Source organism: Cyanistes caeruleus, chromosome 11, assembly GCF_971803275.1.
Source record: "Cyanistes caeruleus chromosome 11, bCyaCae1.hap1.1, whole genome shotgun sequence".
NCBI lineage: Eukaryota > Metazoa > Chordata > Aves > Passeriformes > Paridae > Cyanistes > Cyanistes caeruleus.
The window spans coordinates 1,442,045-1,458,484 of record NC_141711.1 but is presented as its reverse complement, the minus strand read 5'-3'; the positions used below and the strand labels follow the sequence as shown (position 1 = coordinate 1,458,484).

The 16,440-nt window shown below is 52.5% G+C and overlaps 1 protein-coding gene across 24 annotated transcripts in view; it reads left to right on the top strand.

Annotated features, from left to right (window-relative positions):
• ITPR1 (inositol 1,4,5-trisphosphate receptor type 1) overlaps positions 1 to 16,390 on the top strand; it is a 159,353-nt gene extending 142,963 nt beyond the window's left edge. For 21 of the 24 annotated variants that reach the window (XM_086846201.1, XM_086846198.1, XM_086846206.1 and 18 more), the window contains 2 exons: positions 10,646 to 10,807; positions 15,014 to 16,390. In XM_086846201.1, coding sequence (XP_086702327.1) covers positions 10,646 to 10,807; positions 15,014 to 15,103 — 252 coding nt within the window. In that variant the 3' untranslated portion in view covers positions 15,104 to 16,390. The remainder of the gene's footprint in view (positions 1 to 10,645; positions 10,808 to 15,013) is intronic. The other 3 variants (XM_086846215.1, XM_086846212.1, XM_086846211.1) reach the window with 1 other exon arrangement.
• Positions 16,391 to 16,440: the final 50 nt, after the last annotated feature.

Genomic DNA, 16,440 nt, shown 5'->3' with positions numbered 1-16,440 from the left:
TCACTAATTTGTGTCTTCTGGCTGGGGAGCAAAATCTGTTTGATTTATAGAATTTCAGTGTGATTTCTTTAGAGCAGAGCACTTTGCTGCCTCCCTCTCCTCCCAGCTCTTCTGCTCTGAGGTCCCACTCCCTCAGGGTGGCTCTGGAGATCCCCCCGAGCCCTCTCCCAGGTCAAATGTGTTATTTTGGGGTCACCAAAGTGTCCGTCCTACTTCTGGATTTCTCCCTCAGTAATGAGGGCTTAAAGAAACCTTGTGAGCAGTCACCTGATAGAGGATTAGCACAGTGAGATAACCAAGTGCATCACTGCTGCTTTCCAGGCTGGCTGATTATTCTGCTCCCTTCCTTTATCCCCCAGCAGCACACATGACTTCAGGGGGAAGCACTGCACTTCTGAAGGGTTTTGGCTTCTAAAAGACCATTTTGTGTTGTGCTTTTGCTTCTAAAAGATGATTTTGTGCTGTGTTTTTGTTGTTGTTAAAAGCAGTTTAAAGAAAAGTTTCAGTTGGCAACCAATTCATTATTTCAGATGAACGGTTGGAATTAGATAAGAACCAAAAATTAGTCACTGAATATGTTTGCATGAAGCACAAAAACTGGAGAACTTTTATGATAATTCCCATTCATTAAGTGTCAGCAAGGGCTAATTACTGTGTGTGGATGGGAGTAGGGATAAATTATGCATAGCCAGAGTGTCTCATGCAGATGCAATTTTATGTAACCATGTGCTCTAGGTAGAGGTTTGGAGTGTGTCTGGAGTTGGTGGGGTTTTGCATTTCATGAGCCAGTTTTAAATGAGGATCTAAGAGCAGGTCTCAATGAGGGCTGATGAGTGTGGGCTGTGACTGCATGAGTGTGGAATAGGCAGGAAATCTGGATTTCACCTCAGAGCTCTGTCACCATCCTGCCCCAGGCTCAGGCTGCTGTGCCTGGAGTCCTCTGCAGCCCCTGTATTCCTGAGGAGCCTTTTGACAAAGCTTTACTCTGAAAATCAATTTCTTTCCAGTGTCCTTTAACGTTAAAACTTCCTGTTCTGCCCTGAAATCTGGGTGTGAAACATGATGAATCTGTTTCTCTACCTGACCTGTTTTAAATGCTGCTGGAGGAGCCAGAAGTGGGGTGGTTTTTTTTTTCCCATTTAAGGTGTTTTTAGGGATAATTTGGGTGGAGCTTGGTCCATTTCTGTGTTCACAGAATCCCAGATTGGTTTGGGCTGGGAGGGACCCCAAAGCCCAATGGGACACCTCCCACTGTCCCAGGCTGCTCCAGCCTGGCCTTGGACACTTCCAGGGGTGGGAACTCTCCAACCTCAACCTCTCTGGACAGAATCCCACGAATGCAGAAGGGCAGACCAAGGAAAGCTTTAAATACATCCCTGAGTGCCAAGGCAGGGATTCACTGTGGAGCTGCTGCTTTCCCAAGGGCTTGTTGAGCCACCAGCCTCTCCTGGGAAGCCTCCTTGGGGCATGGCTGGCTTTTAAAGGGAATTTCCTCCCGTGTTTCAGACTGAAGGTGGCACTGTAACATCTTGGATAGTGGCAGAGATGGGGCACGGCTTCCCCGGGCTGTGTGGGACCAGCGTTCAGCTCTGATTTTACCCATTTTTAGGAGCTGGGGTAGGAAGCATCATGTGCTCCCAGTCCTGCTGTGATGGCAGAGCACACCTCAAATGTTTCACCTGTGCTCTGACTCCCAACAAAACACCTTCAGAAAACTCTTGGATTTCTGCCCCTCGGTAAATGAAAGAACAAAAAAAAAACTAAGAAAACACAGTTTTAAAACCTGCCTTTGCCATTTAGTATTTGTGGGTTGTTCCAACACTACAGAGCAGTAAAAAAATAAATACAGAAAGAATTTAGGACACTTAAATTGTATCCACTGTCAGTTTGTGAGTTGCTTCCAGTGCTGCTTGTGCAACGCTTTAAAGATATTTTAAGCACTGTGGTATCAAAAGAATCCTGGACAATTTCATTTATGCAGTTAGTGAATATTCAGGCGCCTTTAGGAGTGATCTTCAATTTTTGATGTTTCCTTGTCTAAAAATAACGTGTGTAGAAAGGCAGTTTTGAGGATTCCCACTGTACTGGGGATGGCAGAGCTGGATCTGGCCCATAGCATTCATCCTGTACCCTTCACGATCCTGACCCCACATTAAAAGAAACTGTAGCCTTGAAAATCAATGATTAACTACAGTTCCATAGTGAATTTTATATTTCTTCACAGACAGAAGCTCTTTAAATTCAAACACATGATGAGGAAAGAAGTCAACAGGTACACTTGGAAATAGAGCTGACTTTAGGGCACTGAAGACTGGTGAAAAAATCAAAATTCAAACTATCAGTGATGTGACCTGAGCAGCCTGAGCTGGTGGGAGGTGTTCCTGCCCGTGGGGCTGCAATGAGATGGGCTTTAAGGTCCCTTCCCACCCAAACCAGTCTGGGATTCTGGGCTTCTATAAAATCAAATGTAATAACTGTTCTGACAGTGCTGCTGTGACTCTCAGCTTGCAGCACTGCCACTCTCCCTCCCATAACCCTGTTCTGGGCCCAGTTTGGGGCTGTTGGTGGCTCTGGGATCTGAACTGCTTTGGCTGAGTCCTGTGCAGGGCCAGGCTGCCCTGGGCTTGTAGCTGCAGGTCCAGGCTGCTGATAGAGGCTGGAATTCCTCCCCCTGTAAACAGGGATAATGTTCCCTTTCATCGGCGAGGGGAGCGGGTGCCTGCTGCGACAGATGATGTAAAACTCGGGCTATCTCAGGAATCCTTGCTGGGAATGGCTGGAGATGCTGAGGGAATGGGGCTGCAGGGGTGGGCTGGAGGAAGCTGTGCTCACCCCACTGCTGCCCTGAGCCACCCCTGCCCTGCCCTGGCAGCCTCCTGGCTGGCAGGAGATGGCAAATGGACTTGAGCAGCTCCCCTTGGCAGTGCATCCCTGAGCCACCTCCCCAGCACCAGTGGAGAGGCACAGGCAGTGCTGCAGGATGTGAGGAGACATCTCCTGGGAGCAGAGCTGATCTCTGGCTCTCCTGGCCAAAGAGGGATGTGGCTCTGTTCCTGCAGAGGGGCTGGCTCTGTGCTCCCAGCAGGGTTTATCCAAAGGGATGCTGAGGGAACCTGCCGTGATTCCCAGGAACAAAGGCCCCGGTTCTGAGGCTCTGCAGTCACCAGGAAGATCAGGTGATGTCTGAATAACACCCTGTGTGTGGGAGGTGGGGGGATCCACTTATCGCCTTGGCCAGACATTGACATCCACACCCAAATGACTCATGTGAACTCCGTGCAACTCCCTGCAGATTAGTTCATTTAAATGTCTTATCTTCCCATCCTGGCCTGAGAATTCCCCCTGGAGCTCTGTGCCTGTGGCAGCCTGGGCAGCTCAGCTGTCACCGGGGCCTTGGCAGGGCTGTGCCACAGCCAGCTGTGTGCAGGCATTTGGAATGTGTAAAATCTCTCACTCTGCAGCTCGGCACAGAGAAAACCACACGGGCACCCGGGGTTTGTGTGCGTTCCTAAGCTGTCTGCAGGCAGCTGTCACAGCACAGACAAATATTTGCATGCCCAACTCCTGCATCCCCTGCTCTGCACCTTGAGCAGTGTGGGTACGAGCCACGGCTGTCGGGGGCTGTGCATCCAGATGTGCTTATTAGAAAATAAAGGCTGCTTTGGAAAAGCTTTTAGCACAGAGCTTCCTAACCAGCTCCTGCAGCTCCCCCCTGTTTATAATCCAAGCAGGATCTGTGTCATTAACAACCTTTATTACAGAAATGAGGCAGAGGTGTCACGGTTGCCCAAGATCCCATGTCTGGATCGAGGGCACCGAGTTCCAAACCTGGATTGTGTTGTCATTGAAAAGGAATCGTTTACAAATAGGAGTGATGGCACAGATATCCTTAAAGGAATTTGGAATAGAAATGAAGGCTGCAGTTTTCCCTTTGTACCTTAGTTAACCTCTGTGTACAAACCTGGGGATTTAAGTATGTTATTGGGCTTTTTCCTTGGTGTCCTGAGCTCTGTCCTGTGATGAGAAGTGTTTCTGGTTCTGGGTTTGAGTGAGTGCTGCCAAGCCACAGCCTCCTGGTAAGCAAAGACAAGGTTCTGTCAGCATCAGGCTTTCAAATTGCATCCTTTCAGAAGTGCAAGTGTGCCTTGAGGCCTTTCCCAGGGAGTTACCCTGCAAGGACAGCCACTGTGCTCTGAAACCCAGCAGGAACGTGGCATTCACCAGGGGTGATGGCTTTGAGGAGTGGCTGTGTCCCAGGCTCTCCATGAGGTCCAGTTCAGCTGGAGATGACCAGGGCTGGCTTTGCACTGCAGCACCCACAGGAGTGACCAGGACAGACCATGAGACTTCCAACCCAAAGCATTCCAAAAGGCCCTTAATGATTCCAGCACTGGTGAAAGACATATGTACATGAAACTACAGTCTGAGAAAGTGCTGGAAACTTGGCCATGTTCATCTGTCATTTGTGCCTGGAAATCCTGTACTTCAGGCAGAGTCAAGCAGGAGAGATTTGTCATATCAGTATTGAGCAAAGCAGCTGCAGACACAGGAGTGAGCAGCCCGTGCAAATGACTCGGTTACAGATGAGGAAATTGGGGTTTTGGGGCTACCAGTCACCGTGATACTGCTGCAAGCTGGGAGAGGAGGAAGACCAAGGAGGTCAGGATGTGTGACCTGGAGCTGACAGCGCTCAGCTGGGTGGTGACTTCCCAACAAGCTGCATCTTGAGATAGCTGGCTGGAGTTAGCAATATAATTACAGGGTTAAACAAGAAATCATGGCAGAGGCTTGGAAGAGCCAGCAGTGCTTGGCAGCAGGCCCTGGGCTGCTGGAAACACTGTGTCATAGGCACGGGCTGAGCTTTGTGCTCACACGGGGAGGAACTTGTTCCACCCTTGGTGCAAACCTGGAGCTGCACTGGGAGAGGGAATGGTCAACCTCATCTTCCCCAGCCCTGGCACAGGTGCCAGAGCAGCTGGGGCTGGCCCTGGATCCCTGGCAGTGCCCAAGGCCAGGCTGGATGGGGCTGGAGCACCTGGGACAGTGGGTGGTGTCCCTGCCATGGCAGGGGATGGAACGAGATGAGCTTTAAGATCCCTTCCAGCCCAGCCCATTCTGGGATTCTCTGGAGTGTCTGAGCTGGCTGCCCCGGGGTGGGCTGTGGGAACCCTCCTGCTGCTGGAGGAGAACCCCACATGTTCCTGTGCTTGGTTTTCCCTGATAAACCACACTGGGATTGTCGGGCTGGCGCCCCAGCTGAGCAGGCAGAGGTTTCCCTTGGGCTGAGCGTGCGTATGGGGAAGGCCTGGGTGGATGAAAGCAGAAGGAAAGGCTTCGGGCCAGTTCTGGGGAATGGGATGTTTGCATAACGTGCTGGCTTTGGGTGGATCCCAAACAGCTGCCAGGGTGGGTGCCCTGTCCTGCTGCTGGAGCTGCGCCAGCGCCCTGGAGAGGGGGAAGGCTCCTGCCTGGAACCCAGGGGTGACGCACTGGGAACACAAACCGCCGGGACCAGAAAGCCCCGCGGGGCCCAGGAGGTGGCCCAGGGCTGGGGCGAGGCTGCCCTGAGTCATCACCACAAGTGACCCCGCTTGTGCAAGAGGACGTGGGTGACAGCAGCCACTGCCACCAGCTGTGGCCTCTGCTGGGGAATGGCTTGTCCTGCCCAGCTGTGGAGGAGTGACGTGCCCCACTTCAGCGGGGATCCAAACAGCCCGGAGGAGCTGCTGTGGAGAGGTGGCCTGGTCCTTCTGGGAGGTGGGAGCTGGCCTCCAGGAATGCCATCCCCACAGTCCATCGGGCTGGGTGGTGCTTGGCTGGGCTCCAGCAGAGCTGTCTCAGGGCTGCAGGGCCATGGTCATCCTCCACCTTTGGGAACGGTGTTTGTGTTCCAGATTCCCTGCTCAGCACCAGCCCGGGTGCCACTTGGGTATTTAACAGAGAAAAGGAGGTTATTGCACCCCAAACCTTGTGTCATCAGCCTTCTGTGGAACAACATGGGGCACGTGAGGAGTTGAGAATGTTCTGAGTGTGGAGTGGGGACACCATCAAGTGCTGGTTTTTATAGAGGGGAGAAGTGCAGCTCGTGTGGAAGAAGTGATGGTGAGGCCTTTGCAGCAGAGAGAGAACCTGATGTGGGGATTTTTCCAGGAAGCTCAAGAAAGACCCAAGAGGAGTCCCATCTCACCACAAACAAACAGATGAATTTTCAGAGTGCTGCACAGAGCTCTTTTGTAGCTGTGTGGGTCTGATTTTTAACTTCCCATGACAGAAACTGAAATTTGCTGCTGCCACCTTTCCCTGCTTGTGTTAAGAAAGAACTGGATGTGGCACTCAGTGCTCTGGGCTGGGTGACAAGGTGGGGATGGGGCACAGCTTGGACTTGATGATCTTGGTGTTTTTTTCCAAGCAAAATAATTCTGTTATTCTGTAGGTGATGCTGCTGGGCAGCGCTCTGATGGCATCTGGAGGGATTTATTTTGGAGAGGGTTGAATTATCTCTTCAGCACCTGTAACACTCAGGCACAGGGGTAGCTGGATACATGCAGACCCTGGAGAGGAGAGGAGAGCCATCAGCTGCCATCCCTTGCCCAGGAGGAGCAGAGCTGGTGCCTCTCAGAACCTCTCAGCCTTTCTCAGAACCAGCTCTTCGGCAGAAGCCGGGAGGAGCCGGCGCTTCTCAGAATGAATCGCGTGTGCCTCACGCAGCACCGCTTCCTCTTCCTCACCTTTCCAAGCAGGGATGGTCACCCCCGTGTCTGAGACTCGCTGCTACTTGCCTTACAACAGGGACTTTTCCAACTTTACCTAGAAAAGAGCTGCAACCCGAAACCCAGCCCTTGCGGTCAGCCAGCTTCCGCCAGCGGCCGCGCTCGCTCCGGCTGCTGCAGCACAGGAGGCTGTGCTGGGAACGGAGCTGAGTGTGCCCCAGGATCCTGGGAATGGGAGCTGAGTGTGCCCCAGAATCCTGGGAATGGGAGCTGAGTGTGCCCCAGGATCCTGGGAACAGGAGCTGAGTGTGCCCCAGGATCCTGGGAATGGGAGCTGGGTGTACCCCAGGATGCTGGGAACAGGAGCTGAGTGTGCCCCAGGATCCTGGGAATGGGAGCTGGGTGTACCCCAGGATGCTGGGAATGGGAGCTGAGTGTGCCCCAGGATCCTGGGAATGGGGAGCTGAGTGTGCCCCAGGATGCTGGGAACAGGAGCTGAGTGTGCCCCAGGATGCTGGGAATGGGAGCTAAGTGTGCCCCAGAATCCTGGGAATGGGGAGCTGAGTGTGCCCCAGGATGCTGGGAATGGGAGCTGAGTGTGCCCCAGGATCCTGGGAATGGGGAGCTGAGTGTGCCCCAGAATCCTGGGAATGGGAGCTGAGTGTGCCCCAGGATGCTGGGAACAGGAGCTGAGTGTGCCCCAGGATGCTGGGAATGGGAGCTGAGTGTGCCCCAGGATCCTGGGAATGGGAGCTGGGTGTACCCCAGGATGCTGGGAACAGGAGCTGGGTGTACCCCAGGATTGGGGGCAGGGGGAGCTGAGGGCACCCCAGGACTGGGCAGTTTGTGAAGAACATCAGTCTGTGGGTGCCAGCAGCTGCCCAGGAGCACGGGCAGGCTCCCCTCTCCCGCCTCACTCTGCCTCTAAAACACCTCCAAAGCCCAAGAGGGATGTGAGGCCGTATCTTTAAAGGCACCCCAGGGCTGAGCTGAAGCTCAGCAGAAACTGGATCATGGAGATATAAATCTTTCATTGACCCCGGAGTGGCAGTGCTGGGAGCCAGGCTGGCCCAGCAGGATCACCATCCCCTGACCTTTCAGCATTCCTGCTCCGTTCCATCGGTGCTGGCTCCGCTTAAATATTTATTTATTTGAAAGCAAACACCCCCACACTCCCAGCAGGGACAGGGATGGGCGGTGTGTCAGCAGCCTGGTCACATCCAGCTCCTCTCTGCGGGGCTGGGGGAGGCTGAAGAACAGGCTCAAGGTTTCCAGTGAAATCCAGGATGAAGAAGAAGGCAGAGCTGTGTCCTGCTGTGCTGGCAGCTTCCCTCCATCCTCCCTGGACAGTCCCAGCACCAGCCTGGCCCAGGGAGCGTTACCTGGTGCCTGCATTTGCTGCATCCACAGGGATTTATCTGCACCTCTCTCCCTGTGCTCTCCCAGCCTGTTTGGGTGGACATCCCCTTGTTGGGGTGGCAGCTGGACACGTGGATAAATTCTGGTGGTGCTAACCCTCTGTGAACAGGGAGGCAGATCAGTGCAGCCCAGTCAGGGTGGGCAGGGGGTGTCCAGGTCCTTCCCTGGGGCTGTCCCTGCACAGGGAGCTTCCAGGTGCCTGTTAACCCTTTCCCAGGTGGGTCAGCACTGAGCAGGGCTCTGCTGGCCTGTGAGCCCTGTCCCCCAGCTCAGAGCCAGCCCAGAGGGCTGTGGCTCCTCGTCCTCAGCCTTCCCCTGCCTCAGCCCCTGGAGTTCACGTGAAGCATGGTTTGGTTTTAATCCTTCAACCTGGGTATGAGAACTAGAGGTGCTTTGTTGGCTTTTTCAAATCAAAGCCAAGATTTACCGACTTTGAGGGCTGGGGCTTTCAGAAAGCCAGCGAGTGTGGAAGCTCTGAGGAGGCTGCAGAAGCTGTGGGTGCTGTTTGATTTCACCTTCCGGGCCTGGAACGATCAAGTCACAGCCTCTGCAGCAGCTGCAGCGTTGGCTTAAATTGCAGAGTAATGTTGGAAAGTGCTTTGGGGTATTTGTTATGAAACACTGCAGGTAGGGAAAGTTGGTGCTGCTCTCATCCCTTTCATCCTTCTCAAAGTTGGGGCCTGGGAACGCTCTGGGGATGGCCTTGGAAACGTTTTTGGGAACAAGGAAAATATTTCTGAAGCAAGAACAGGGCAGGCAGGAGCTTCAGGGCTCTTGTGTCTGCCTGGAAACCTCAGGACATGAGCCTGAGGGTCCAGGCAAATCTGCAAATATAAATTGCATTTTAGTCTAATTTCCCTTGTCCTCTGTCCTCGTTTCTTCCCTGGAGGATCAGGGAGAAGCACAGTTGGTGTAGTTGGTTTTGCCTGGGTGGGGGATGCTGCACCTGAGCACAAATGTGGAGCTGCCCCCTCCTCCCTAATGAGGATTTTACTACAGCTGGAAGAACACAGTGCAGTGTTGCCTGTTCCTACTATTAAACCTTAATTGTGGGACTGGCGTTTCCTAAAGTCCAAAATATTTTGGCACTTGTCTTGGTAAAGGCATATTTTTTTTGTACATAGATGATTTTTTTTTTCCCTTTTATTAGCAGAAACCATCTGCCCTGTAAACAGAGATCAGGAGCAAACAGCCTTCCTGGCAGTTCTGCATCACGTGGGAATGCTGTGGTGGCTGCATGGGAAAGGGCCTGCTTTCTGCCTTCTCATCCTGGCAAAAGGGAACTCCAGGCAGATCACAAGCAGCTAATTTAAGCTGATGAGTCTTGGCATGGCATCTGAATTGCAGAGAGGATGTGACTGGAGCTCTCTGTAGAGGTGCACAGCCCTGATGAAGCAGGATGGATGCTCCTGGGAATGAGGGCAGCATGGAGGGAAGCGGGAGCTGGAGATTCAGGCAGGGAATGACAAAAAGCCAGGAGTTCACAGTGCTGTAAAACCAAGCTGAGAGCCCAGAGAAGAGCCTGGCCAGTGCAGCGGGGTGAGCTTTGGTCACTGTTAATCAGCAGGGTTGATTGATTTTTGATTAAGTGCATCCCTCGGTGTTAATGCAGTGACTCTGGTGTGTCTGAACCTCCCCAGCTGTGTCACCTGTGGGAGCACACACACCCTCACCTCAGCCAGCCCCAGTTCAGCTTCCATTTCAGAGCTTATCTGTGGCGTGGGAGGAGAACCAGACTGGATGGGAAACCAGTTTGATGTTGAACTGTAAGGTGTCAGGACGTGGGGTGCACCCCTCCTCCTCTTTTGTGGCTTTCTGTTCCGCTCCTGCCTTTATTTTTAACATCTCTGGCATGTACACGAGTGCCTGGGTGACTGTTCAGGCTCCTCAGAGTGTGTCCAGTGACATTCCTGACTGTAACTTAAACATGGAATATGAGAGAATTTGTATGGCTGAAGGAAAACTCTACAGGCAGTGCTTGGTAATACTGCTATCCCACATTCTAGCCTGAACCAGACACTCAAAATATGATTCTCTTTTTCAGTAAAAAGGAAGTATTTCAGCTATGGAAGAATTTTTAGGTAGAACTTGGTTTCTTTTATCAGAGGGCACAGCCAAGCTTTGCTTGACCAAAAAAAGCAGAAAATCTTCCTCAAACACAAATGAAAAGATTGTAGGATGGCAGTGGATTTCTAGCAGTGGGAAATGCTGAGTCCAGACGTGAGATCTGGGCTGGTTTAATGTCCAGTGTTTGAGCATTTATCCTGAGGTGTGTGAGAGGGAGCAAGGGCTGGGGACAGTGAGTAGCTGGAGAGGGAACCCCAGCACTGAGCAGCCCCAATTCCCAGCAGTGCCTCGGGCTGGCACTTTGCAAACTTTCCAGTGAGATGCAAGTGCAGATAACTGCAGATAAGCACAGAGCTGCTGCATCCCAGGAATGTCCCTCAGAGCTGGCTGTGCTGTGCTCCCGGGACAGGTTTTCATGTGCTAATTGTGCCCTGCTGTGTGATCCTCAGGAGAGAAACCTGGACTGGTTCCCCCGGATGAGGGCCATGTCCCTGGTCAGCAGCGACTCGGAGGGAGAGCAGAACGAGCTGAGGAACCTGCAGGAGAAGTTGGAGTCCACCATGAAGCTCGTGACCAACCTCTCTGGGCAGCTCTCGGAGCTCAAGGATCAGGTAAGGAGTGGCCCCACACCGTGATGGGTGGCACTCGGCTCCTGCTGGGCTTCTGCAGCTCCACGGTTTCTCCAGACTCCAGGGAGAGCTTTCCCAGAGGAACTCGTGGTTAGGGAAGAGCTGAACAAACCAGATGTTCCCCCAGAGCCCCGTGCTCCAGCTGAGCTGCCTGCTGCTGGCCCAACTGGCGAGTTCCAAAGTGGCCACATCAGAAAGGGAAAACCTGTGTTAGAAACATCACCAGAGTTAACTTCAGTCAGCCCTGGCTGGTGCAGGGAGCCTGTGTTGTTGTTGTTGTTTGGGGTTGTAACCCGAAGAGCTGAGCGCGATCCTGTCAGCCAGAGGTGTGACACCGACACAAGGGCTGTGTCACTGTGTGCACCTCAAAACCCACCGAGAAACTGGAGGAGCACTGGGGTGGTTCCTGGCGGTGCTGCTCCCTCGGTGCTGCTGTGCAGATGTGATTTGGCTGCTGCCACCCTCAGCCTGCAGCACACACATCCCCAGGAGGGGTTTGCACTGCACCAAGCACAGCTGCTGCGGAGCTGGCGAGCGCTCCACGGAGCTCGTGGTGTTTTTGTGGTGCAGCAGCTTCTCTGCAGCAAGAGCTGCTTGGCCCTGGCTGGGCTGGAGGGCATCGTGGGGCTTTGTGACAGGCAGAGGCAGCAGGGCTTTAGCTGGTGTTGTCCACGGGGATTGCAGCCGATCTGGAGGGAAAGCTGCTGCTGTTTGTGGTGGCTGCTAATCTCTGTGCATTAATAACCTGAGCCAGATGGTTCAATTAGTGAATGTATGTCGGTACTGGCACTGGGTAGGATGAATTGCTGACTTGCACCCGGGTGGTGGATGGAGCTGCCCGGGGCAGGAGTGGCCCAGCAGCCCTGGGTCAGTTCCTCTCCCAGCACTGATGCCATCCCTGCTGCCTGGCTCTGCTGGGCTGGCTGGGGGTCTCCACGGAGCCCTCCTCTGTCAGGAGGCCCTGGCAGCCAGCCCTGCCCGAGATCCGGCTCCTGCCTTCCGATCACGCTCTGCACTCGGGCTGGAGCTGGGCCCTGTCCCAGCACCCTGTGGAGGCAAGGAAGGGATTAATGTGGGGGACTGGGAGCTGACAGCCTCGCTGCCCCGGGCTGTAATTAGTTCTCAGGCACGGTTCCACAGAGCCCCTTGCTCCAGTTGGGCTGAGGATGGAGGGCAGAGGCAGTTGCTCTTTTGTCTGGGCTTTAATTCTTGCTGGGCAGTGGTTTGGCTGTTTTGCCTGGAAACAATCATCCCTCCCCATGTGTTTCCCTGCTAAAGGCTCTGACTCCAAGGGCTCTGCAGGCACAGGAGCCTCCCCACGGCCTCACGACACATTCACATTTCTTCTGAAGCTCGCAGCCCTCTTGGCTGACCAAGCACTAAAACCCTTCTTTGCTCTTTGTGAAAATAAGAATGAAGGGTTTAGCTTTTAGAGAGCTATTTGACTGTAAAAGCAAGAGAGGAAACCAGCTTCATTAATGTGGTGATAGCTTTTAGGAATTCCCCTAAGTACCATTATTGAGAGCCCTGCTGAAGATGCAGGATGCTCCAATTATGTGACAAAGCCAGTATATCCCTCCTCCTGATCAGGAACTGTCTCCAGGAAAGGAACTAACTCGGGGAATTTTTATTTGTATTTATTTTCTTGTAATTAAATAAAGGGAAAACCTCTCATTCATTTGCTCTTCAAGCTCAAGTTAGGTTTCTGGAGACTCTAATTATTAGAAGCCGAGTTCCAGCCCGCCTGCTTCCCCAAAGTGCACCAAGAGCCATTAAAATCCTGATCACTTTAATTCTGTGCGAAAAGATTACACCATAATTGTCTGCAGCAGCAGGGGATTCGATGTAATCACCCAGAAATCCTTCCCAGCACCTCCTCCAGTGTCACTGAGTGCGAGCATCGCTCCTGGGGCCGGGCCCTGGTGGGGACAGACCCCTGAGCTGCAGGTGTGGCTTGGGCTGACTCAGCTGCCAGCAGCCCCCGTGTCCTGTGGGATCCTGCTCCTGTCCCTGCTCCTGTCCCTGTCCCTGCTCCTGTCCCTGCTCCTGTCCCTGTCCCTGCTCCTGTCCCTGTCCCTGCTCCTGTCCTGTTCCCAGAGGTGGCTCCAACTCTCCGTAGCCTTGGGAGCCTCCAGCAGCCCCAGGTGTCATCGGGGAGCCCAGCCTGGCTCAGCTGAACCCCAGGGGACCCCTTGGGTGGTGTTTGGGTCCTGTCAGCACAGTCCAGGGCCTGGCAGCTCTCTGGGGATTCGCTGTGCGTGGCTTTTATGGCCTCTTAGCCCAGGCATGCTGGCAGTGGAAAGCTGCTGCAGGAGATTCACTCTCCAGTAAATATAATGGCAATAAGTCGCTCCCTCCTGCAGCCCTGGGCCCTCCACACAAGCATTAAGCATCGTGCAGGATTAATAATGTTCTGCATCGACACTAAAACTGCATTTCTCCCTCTTATTTATGGTTGGATGCTTTATTCTTCCCTTTTTTTAAAGCCACATCTTCTACAAACACCTGCAGCAGGGTGCACCATCCCTTTTCTGCCCAGCCTGAAAAATATCCCCTACAGTCCCTTTTCATTATTCCTCTTTCTTTCCATTTTTATTCCATGTGTTCTCTGAATCAGTTTATTGGCAGTGTGAAATTGTGACTCCTGGTTTGCTCAGGGAAGATAATTAATGTCAAGGGGCATTTTTAAGCCAAGTCCTTGTGGCCTCTCTGAATTTCCACGTGTGGGTTATCTTAGAAGCAGTTTAACATTCAGGTTCAGCAGGGATTGCGTGTGTGTTCAGGGAGCTCTGGGAAGACCCCTCTCCTCCTGCTCCCATTCCCTGTGAAGCATCAGGTTTTTGTGGAGAGAATTCCAGCAGCTGTGCAGAGGAGCAGGAGGTGTGTCCTGGCCTGGGAGGCTGTGGGCAGCCCTGGGGAACGGGAGAGCAGCAGCTCTGCCTCCCCTTGGGCCAGGCAGTGAGCAAGTGCTGCGCTGAGGTCGAGCTTAATTATGGTTTCAAGAGGAATGCTGGTGTTTCAGCCTTTTCCTGGTGGTTCAGGGAGTTAAAGGAGTGCCACTGGACACACAGGGAGGTGTGGGGTGTGCAGCACATCCGGGCTGTGGAGGAGCCTTGGAGCAATCCCAGTCCCCACAGAGAGCTCCAGACCCGAGGTCAGCCGCTGGCCAGGATACCCTGCACCAGCTGGGAAACTCCATCTGCCAAACTGGGCTTTTAAACAGGTGCACTCAGTGGTTTAGTGGTGACTCTGGTGGTGGGGCTGGGCTGACTGTTGGATTTGATCTTAGAGGTCTCATCCAATTTAACAATTCCGTGATCCCAAGTGTGTCACAAATGAACCAAACGTGGCCACACCACCTCCCTTCTCCTGGGGTTGCTGCCATGAGCAGTGACATTGGCTGGTGTTTGTCACTAGACAGAAAAAGCTGGAGAAGTTAAATGGTGGATGTGGCTGGAAGGAGCAGCAGGAGCAGGATGGGAGCGTGGATTGTGTGCTGAGCCCTGAGGGGGCTCTGGGGGAGCCCAGGTGCCCTCGGTGGTGCAGGGATGAGGGGCTGTCCTGGCGTTCCCTGTGAGCCATCCCAGTGTCGGCTCCTCCACAGCGCAGTAGGAGCTGTGGGATCCAGCTGTGGGATCCAGCTGTTCGCTCCTGCCCAGCCAGAGTCATTCCTTACATGGCTTATGTAACTTGCAGAAACCTCCCAAAGTTTCAAGAAGCCAGAGTGGAGCCATTGGACTGTGGCCATTTCTCAGTATCAGTAATAACAAACAGTGATCCATTTTCCATTCACGGTTCACCGATCAGGAGAAACATTATTTAATTACCGGGCAGCAGATGGGGAATGCTGACGTTGGGGGTGTGTGGCAGTGAGCTGGTTAAATCCTGCCTTGGCAGATGGGGAGGGCTCTTGGCTCACTCCAGTCTTTTCCAGCAAAGGCAAGGGTATTCCCAGCCTGAGAGCAGGGCTCGCCCCTTTTTCCACCCCCTCTGTCTGTGCTGGACGGGTTGCAGGGAATTCCTGCCAGGAGCTCTCTGCAGGCTGCAGCGTCCCTGGCCCAGCATCCCCAGGCACACGGACGGGCTGGAGCCGGCGCTCCGGAGCAAACACCGAGCACAACAGGCCCTTGGGCGAGCTGACGCACAGGAAGAGCCGAGGCCTAATGAGCAAACTTGTTAATTTTCCAGATGACAGAGCAGAGGAAGCAGAAGCAGCGCATCGGTCTCCTTGGACACCCCCCGCCCATGAATGTGAACCTGCAGCAGCAGCCAGCCTGAGCTGGGAGGGACACGGCCCCTCCGGGACCATCCCCGGCCCAGGGGCTGCTCCCTGAACCTCCTGTGCATCCTGTAAATACCCTGGTTTTATACTTAGATGTACATGACTGCTACTCTATCAAGCTGGGGGCGTGTGGATTGTGATTAGAACTGTTGGCACGGGACAGAGGTTAAACTTTGTGCCAAAACTATCAAAATTGCCTTTTCCTTGGAAGGACTTAAGAGAGCACCTGAATTGCACTTGAAAAGATTATTTGACTATGTGACATGTATTTTGTATTTAAAAAAAAAAAAGAATAGAATAGCTAGTATTTATGTTTTTATACAATTGTGCAATATGAATTATGCAATCACAATATATTTGGAACTCCTGAATGTCCTAAAGGGAGTGCACATCTTTGGATCTGGTGTGTTAGTACAATGTAATAAATGGTATAAAATTACAGGTGTAAATGAGGCTGCTGCAAAATTGTGTAACTGGTGATTTTTTCATACCCTTGGACATTTTTGTACCATGTGTGTAAATATCTTGCAATGCCATATTTGTTGCCTCTTCCTCCCAGGGATGACGCTGGGACTCCGTGAGCTGTTCAATTGGTATCGATTAAAGCAAAATGTTATTTTGAAGCTTCCGAGTGAGGAAAGCAGGAGGTATTTTTCAAGAGATTTCTTTAGAGTACTGAGGCTAGAAGAGCTCAGACACCGGGTTGGGTTTTTTAAATGCTAAGATTTCTTAAAGGGAACTTTTTATGCAAAATGAAGTTTGGAATGAGGATGCACTGCTGGCGAGTCGGTGCAGTCTCCCAGGACCGAGCTGAGGCTGTCCAGGCTTTGCATTCTCAGTGTGTAGGATCCTCTCCTTCTATTTTTTCATTAGAGACCTACGTGCCTGCTAAAGCTTTAGCAAACAGGCGCTGCACCGACTGAAACGTGTCCTGTAGCTGAGCACTGATGTGTGTAATGCTTGTGTGAGAGCCACTGGTTTGAGGCTGCTGTGTCCCACCCCTTCCTCTCCCTGTCCCCTTTCATTTGGCCACTTTCTTTGGTTTCTGATTCTCCAGAGTGTGAAAGGAAACTTGTCAGGTTGTTGTTTGGTTGGTTTTTTTTCCTCCAATCCGCTGCATAGTTTTATACATGGACCTCATTTTACAGAAGCTGACTTCTCTCTGCAATACTGTCTACAAAAGAGAAAAAAAAAAAAAAAGAAAAAAAGCTACAGACAGAGCTATGAAAATTTGTAAATGCATAAATATAGGTATTTAAATAAATGATGCAAAATACTCTACAGTCAGAGGCTGCTGGTGGTTTGTGTCCTCTCCAAGGTGATGTGTGGCAGT